The sequence below is a fragment of the Doryrhamphus excisus genome, linkage group LG6, assembly GCF_037039965.1.
Source record: "Doryrhamphus excisus strain RoL-2023G ecotype Guam linkage group LG6, RoL_Dexc_Guam_v1.1, whole genome shotgun sequence".
Lineage (NCBI taxonomy): Eukaryota > Metazoa > Chordata > Actinopteri > Syngnathiformes > Syngnathidae > Doryrhamphus > Doryrhamphus excisus.
The window spans coordinates 3,378,572-3,385,000 of record NC_136362.1 but is presented as its reverse complement, the minus strand read 5'-3'; the positions used below and the strand labels follow the sequence as shown (position 1 = coordinate 3,385,000).

The 6,429-nt window shown below is 36.0% G+C and overlaps 1 protein-coding gene across 3 annotated transcripts in view; it reads left to right on the top strand.

Annotated features, from left to right (window-relative positions):
* Window positions 1-6,324, top strand: part of trabd (TraB domain containing) — a 6,807-nt gene extending 483 nt beyond the window's left edge. For all 3 annotated transcript variants that reach the window (XM_058087058.2, XM_078791136.1, XM_058087059.2), the window contains exons 2-10: window positions 6-46; window positions 1,047-1,113; window positions 1,315-1,481; window positions 2,939-3,079; window positions 3,193-3,303; window positions 3,382-3,521; window positions 3,621-3,793; window positions 5,279-5,375; window positions 5,464-6,324. In XM_058087058.2, coding sequence (XP_057943041.2) covers window positions 23-46; window positions 1,047-1,113; window positions 1,315-1,481; window positions 2,939-3,079; window positions 3,193-3,303; window positions 3,382-3,521; window positions 3,621-3,793; window positions 5,279-5,375; window positions 5,464-5,635 — 1,092 coding nt within the window. In that variant the 5' untranslated portion in view covers window positions 6-22 and the 3' untranslated portion in view covers window positions 5,636-6,324. The remainder of the gene's footprint in view (window positions 1-5; window positions 47-1,046; window positions 1,114-1,314; window positions 1,482-2,938; window positions 3,080-3,192; window positions 3,304-3,381; window positions 3,522-3,620; window positions 3,794-5,278; window positions 5,376-5,463) is intronic.
* The last annotated feature ends 105 nt before the right edge of the window (window positions 6,325-6,429 follow it).

Below are 6,429 nucleotides of genomic sequence, written 5' to 3'. Positions count from 1 at the left end.
CACAGTTTGAAGATCTTCGAGTATGGACCGAGACAACAATTCTGAGGTTTGTACGTGTATGTGTGTGTGTGTTTTGGTTGTGTTTTTGGCAGACGTTCTCAAGCCGGGACTGTGTAACTCAGGGGTCTCAAACACGCGGCCCACGGGCCAAATGTGTCCCGCAGGGCACTACTTTGAGGCCCCCGCCTTGATATGAAAGTTTAATGTTAGTGCGTCCCCCGCGCAAGTTTGATACGGATGCTGTATGGTATCATGTACCCAGAAAAATTATTACGTTTTTATTAATGTTCATGTTAAAGGTTAAATAACTGTTAATAGTTATCCTCCCTATGTGTGTGGAAGTGGTAAGTTTTTGGCTATTTAAGTTTAAAGGAAATAACTTGAAGGCTACCGTTTAGGTCGCTAGCTGTCTAGTTTGCGAGTTAGCATGTGTCTCAAGACGCTGCAGTTGCGCAATATGTTGTAAATAAAAAAAAGTATAATAATGCTAATGCTAATAATGCTTTGTTAATTTTAATGTGAAAAAATAATTTGTCTACCCACCAGCTATATGTGGTTTCTTAAGTTTTTATTATTTGCCGTTATTATTATTATATTATTATTATATTTATTTATTTATTACTTATTGATTGATTTTCTTTATTCTTGATTTGTTTATTTATTTTTCATCTTATTTTGTGAAGAAAAATAAAAATTAAGATATTTGAGAACAGTGGAATGTTTTATCAGAGCTTTTCTTGTAGAAAATTGGAACCAAAGCGAAGTTTTTTTTAATTTTTTTTGTTTTAATAAATGTAATAAATAAATAAATTATCATCATAATTATTTTATTTATTTTTTAAATTTTTTAGTTTTTAATAAATGCGTTTTTTTTTGTTTTTTTTTGGAAAACCTGATGCGGCCCAGTCTCACCCAGACCCGAGCTCCAGTGGCCCCCAAGTAAATTGAGTTTGAGACCCCTGGTGTAACTGCTTTGCTAGCATTCATCCTCAAACTGGAAGTACTTATTTTACATTGAAACTGTCCTATATCACTTATGGTCACAGGATGCTTCTGTGGGACCGGCAGAAGATCCATTAGAAGATGCACCACCTTGCCTTCCTCCAGGACTGTGTAAGATAATTACCACTGTAATTTGCAACCACAATAATAAACGGCGGTCGAGTGAACCTCACAGCAAGGAGACACATTCCAAAAACATGCTAGGTTCATTGATGACTTGAATGCGAGTGTGAATGGTTGTTTGACTATGTGTGCCCTGTGATTGGCTGGCCCGGTAGACAATGAATGAATGAATCTAAATATTGTGTCCAGCCGACAGTGAAGCGATGGAGTTGCTATGGCAGTATCGAGCCCAGCGGCGGCAGTCGTCGCCGGAGCTGCCGGAGACGGTGACCCGTCTTGTGTCCCCCGATGGGAGTCTTCTGTACCTGGTGGGCACCGCCCACTTTAGCGACAGCAGCAAAAGGGACGTAGCCACGGTGAGACAATTTCTAATTTTATTTTTTTTTTTATGCAGTTTTTATGAAGTCACTGGGTCCGTGTTCTCCAGGTGCCGAGACAAGGATCTGTTCAATGTAATAGTCCTCAATCCAAGAGTTGTACTGGGATAGGCTCCAGCGGTAGAAAATGAATGAATGAATGTTACTCTGCATTAAAAAAAACAAAACAAACATAAATAATGACAATGAACTATAACTTTTTCTGTGAGCTAATTTTCCTCAGAAAATTACAAAATTATTCTTGTAAAATTCGGACTTAAAAAAAAAAAATTCGGACTTAAAAAATAATAGTAATAAAAAAATAAAAAAAAACGGACTTTTTCTCGTTAAGATTACAATTGTTTCTTCTTCATGTTAAGACTTTACTCTTGGGAAATTACTGCTGATTTTCCCATTTTTTATGCTTTTTTTTCTTGTTAAATAATGACAATGAACCTATTACTTTTTCTGTGACCTAATTTTCCTCAGAAAATTACAAAATTATTCTTGTAAAATTCGGACTTAAAAAAAAAAAATTCTGACTTAAAAAATAATAATAATAAAAAAATAAAAAAATTCAGACTTTTTCTCATTAAGATTACAATAGTTTCTTCTTCATGTTAAGACTTTACTCTTGGGAAATTACTGCTGATTTTCCCATTTTTTATGCTTTTTTTCTTGTTAAATAATGACAATGAACAATGAATCTATTACTTTTTCTGTGACCTAATTTTCCTCAGAAAATTACAAAATTATTCTTGTAAAATTCGGACTTAAAAAAAAAAATTCTGACTTAAAAAATAATAATAATAAAAAAATTTAGACTTTTTCTCGTTAAGATTACAATAGTTTCTTCTTCATGTTAAGACTTTACTCTTGGGAAATTACTGCTGATTTTCCCATTTTTTATGCTTTTTTTCTTGTGAAATAATGACAATGAACAATGAACCTATTACTTTTTCTGTGACCTAATTTTCCTCAGAAAATTACAAAATTATTCTTGTAAAATTCGGACTTTAAAAAAAAATTTGGACTTAAAAAATAATAATAATAAAAAAATAAAAAAAATCGGACTTTTTCTCGTTAAGATTACAATTGTTTCTTCTTCATGTTAAGACTTTACTCTTGGGAAATTACTGCTGATTTTCACATTTTTTATGCTTTTTTTTTCTTGTTAAATTATAGCGTTAGAATGTACCACTAAAAAGAACCCACTACAAAATTATTCGGAATATAAAACCAACAAAAACGGTTGCAAAACAGTACGCTACTTACTCTGGGCATTGGGAGGAACCTCCACACAGCGCGTCGCCTGGCGCAGTGTGTGCGTGAGGTAGATGTCTCGCTCAGCCACGATGGTCTGGTGAAGAGCTGCGAACTCGCCGATCATCTCCGACATGGTCTGTTCCAGCAGGTCCTTCTGTATCATCGGGATGTTCTTCTTCTCCCTCATGCAGACAATCCGTGCCGTGCAGCCAGATGTGGTTGTGGTGGAGTTGTGCCAGTACAGGGTGTCCATGTTGAAGATGGATGAGAATACATTACTGAAGGAAGCCAAAGACATTAACCTGGATAAGGTCCAGCAGGCTATCAAGCAGGTGAGGCCTTCACGGGGTCCAGAGAAGCCATGTGGACAACCTGGACATCTTACATATCAAATGTGCCTTCAATGAAGCTGATCTGTTTAATTTTGTTCTTTTTTGTCCGTCAGAATGGCTTGATGTCCGGCTTGATGCAGATTCTGCTCCTCAAAGTTTCCGCTCACATCACCGAGCAGCTCGGAATGGCTCCCGGAGGGGAGTTTCGGGAAGCTTTCAAAGAGGTGAAACATTGAAACTGCTTTCCCGCACACAAGTTTTAGTTTTTTTTTTGCTTGAATTGGATGTCTTCTTACACCCAGGCTGGGCGTGTGCCGTTCTGTAAGTTTCACCTGGGAGACAGACCCATCCCCGTCACGTTCAAGAGAGCCATTGCTGCTCTCAGCTTGTGGCAAAAGGCCCGTCTTGCCTGGGGTCTTTGCTTTCTTTCAGACCCGATCAGGTACTTTTGCACCATCAAAATCCACGTCCAACCTGCAACTGCATCTGCCGCATGGCAACGCATCTCAAGATAAAACGCTGCGTTGATGTCACGTTTCAGCAAGGAGGACGTCGAGAAGTGCAAACAGAAGGACCTGCTGGAACAGACCATGTCGGAGATGATCGGCGAGTTCCCAGCTCTTCACCAGACCATCGTGGCTGAGCGAGACATCTACCTCACGCACACACTGCGCCAGGCGACGCGCTGTGTGGAGGTTCCTCCCAATGCCCAGAGTAAGTAGCGTACTGTTTTGCAACCGTTTTCGTTGGTTTTATATTCCGAGTCATTTTTTTTAGCACTTGTTTTGTAGTGGGTTCTTTTTAGTGGCACATAATTTAACAAGAAAAAAAGCATTAAAAAAATGGGAAAATCAGCAGTAATTTCCCAAGAGTAAAGTCTTAACATGAAGAAGAAACAATTCGGATTTTTGTATTTATTTATTTTTTTTTTTTTTAGTCCGAATTTTTTTTTTTTAAGTCAGAATTTTACAAGAATAATTTTGCAATTTTCTGAGGAAAATTAGGTCACAGAAAAAGTAATAGATTCATTGTTCATTGTCATTATTTAACAAGAAAAAAAAGCATAAAAAATGTGAAAATCAGCAGTAATTTCCCAAGAGTAAAGTCTTAACATGAAGAAGAAACAATTGTAATCTTAACGAGAATTTTTTTTTAATTTCTTTTAATTTATTTTTTTTAAAGTCCGAATTTATTATTTTTTTTAAAGTCCGAATTTTACAAGAATAATTTTGTAATTTTCTGAGGAAAATTAGGTCACAGAAAAAGTTATAGGTTCATTGTCATTATTTAACAAGAAAAAAAAGCATAAAAAATGTGAAAATCAGCAGTAATTTCCCAAGAGTAAAGTCTTAACATGAAGAAGAAACAATTGTAATCTTAACGAGAAAAAGTCCGAATTTTTTTTATTTTTTTATGATTTTTTTTTTAAGTCCGAATTTTTTTTTTTTTTAAGTCCGAATTTTACAAGAATAATTTTGTAATTTTCGGAGGAAAATTAGGTCACAGAAAAAGTTCTAGATTCATTGTTCATTGTCATTATTTAACAAGAAAAAAAAGCATAAAAAATGGGAAAATCAGCAGTAATTTCCCAAGAGTAAAGTCCTAACATGAAGAAGAAACTATTGTAATCTTAACGAAAAAAAGTCCGAATTTTTTTATTTATTTTTTTATTCATTTTTTTTAGTCCGATTTTTTTATTTATTATTTATTTATTTTTTTTAAGTCCGAATTTTTTTTTTTCTTAAGTCCGAATTTTACAAGAATTTTTACAATAATTTTGTAATTTTCTGAGGAAAATTAGCTCACAGAAAAAGTTATAGTTCATTGTCATTATTTATGTTTGTTTTGTTTTTTTTTAATGCAGAGTAACATTCATTCATTCATTTTCTACCGCTGGAGCCTATCCCAGCTGTCTTCGGACGAGAGGCGGGGTACACCAATCCCAGGGCACATATAGACAAACAACCATTCACACTCACATTCATTCATATGGACAATTTGGAGTCGCTAATTAACCTAGCATGTTTTTGGAATGTGGGAGGAAACCGGAGTAACCGGAGAAAACCCACACATGCACGGGGAGAACATGCAAACTCCACACAGAGGGTGGGATTGAACCATCGTTTCCTAGCTATGAGGTCTGCACGCTAACCACTAGACCACCGTGCCGCCCCAGAGTAACATTATATTCTCTTTTAGAAGTGCCTGCTGTTGTAGTCGGAGTTGTCGGAATGGGCCACGTGCCCGGCATCGAAAGAAACTGGGATGAGTATCTCAACGTCAGCGAGATCATGAGGTACAGTTATTTATCATCACATTCAATAATCGAAAAAAAAACTCTTGTCATAGTCATTGCTTTTTTTTTTTTTTTTTTTTTTTTGCAGCGTGGCGCCACCTTCTCAGATTGGCTGGGTTTTACGAACGGTTATGAAAGGCGTCATGATGGGAATGCTGGGATTTGTCTGCTACCGTGCCGGAAGGAGTTTGGTTCGAGCCGTACTGTCTTCATCCACTGTTCGATCGGTTGTGGACAATCTACGTCTTTCCCCGGCTTGACATCACGGGTGAACGGGTTGATTCGTGAAAACTGCATCTTTTACCAATGGCCTTAAACGAGGAGGTGAAGGGGTCAATCAGCCCACAAGGACCTCTGGGGGGGGGGCCGAGATGGCCCACGTTTCACTTTGGTACATCTTTGGACTTGGAAGGGCTGTGCTGCCAAAGAAACCTACACAGTACTGTTTCTCCTCATTTGTGAAAAACCTGTATATTTTAAGATGTACAAAAATACCATTCATTATTTCTGAATTCATTATTTTTGGTAATTGGCCAGCACTTTATGAACTAGTTATGAAATGTTCGTAAAGGATGGTGCAGGAAATATAAACATAACATAAATGAATATACATAATATATTTTTCCACCTCTTAAAAAAAAATAATTATGAATTTCTTTACAAATATTGAAATACCTATAATTTAAAATGCATATAGTATATATCGAAAGACTGATTGGCATGACAAAAAAAAAAAAAAATTTCCATGTTCATTCACGGTCTTGCCTATGTCAAAAAAAAAACAAGTGCCTGTCGATGCAGCTGCAAGGTTATATGCATTTTTTTTTGTCATTGCACTACCGAATGGTAATATGGCAGATTTGTGACATTAAAAATATTTGTAAATTGTTATTTTAAATGTAGCTGGTGATTCAACATGCTATATAAGAGGTAATGCAGGGAAATAACAATGGTGTTTCATAAAAACACACATATATATACATATATATGTGTGTGTGCTATTTATTTCACACACACATTTTTGTGAAACACCATTTTTATTTTCCGGCATTTT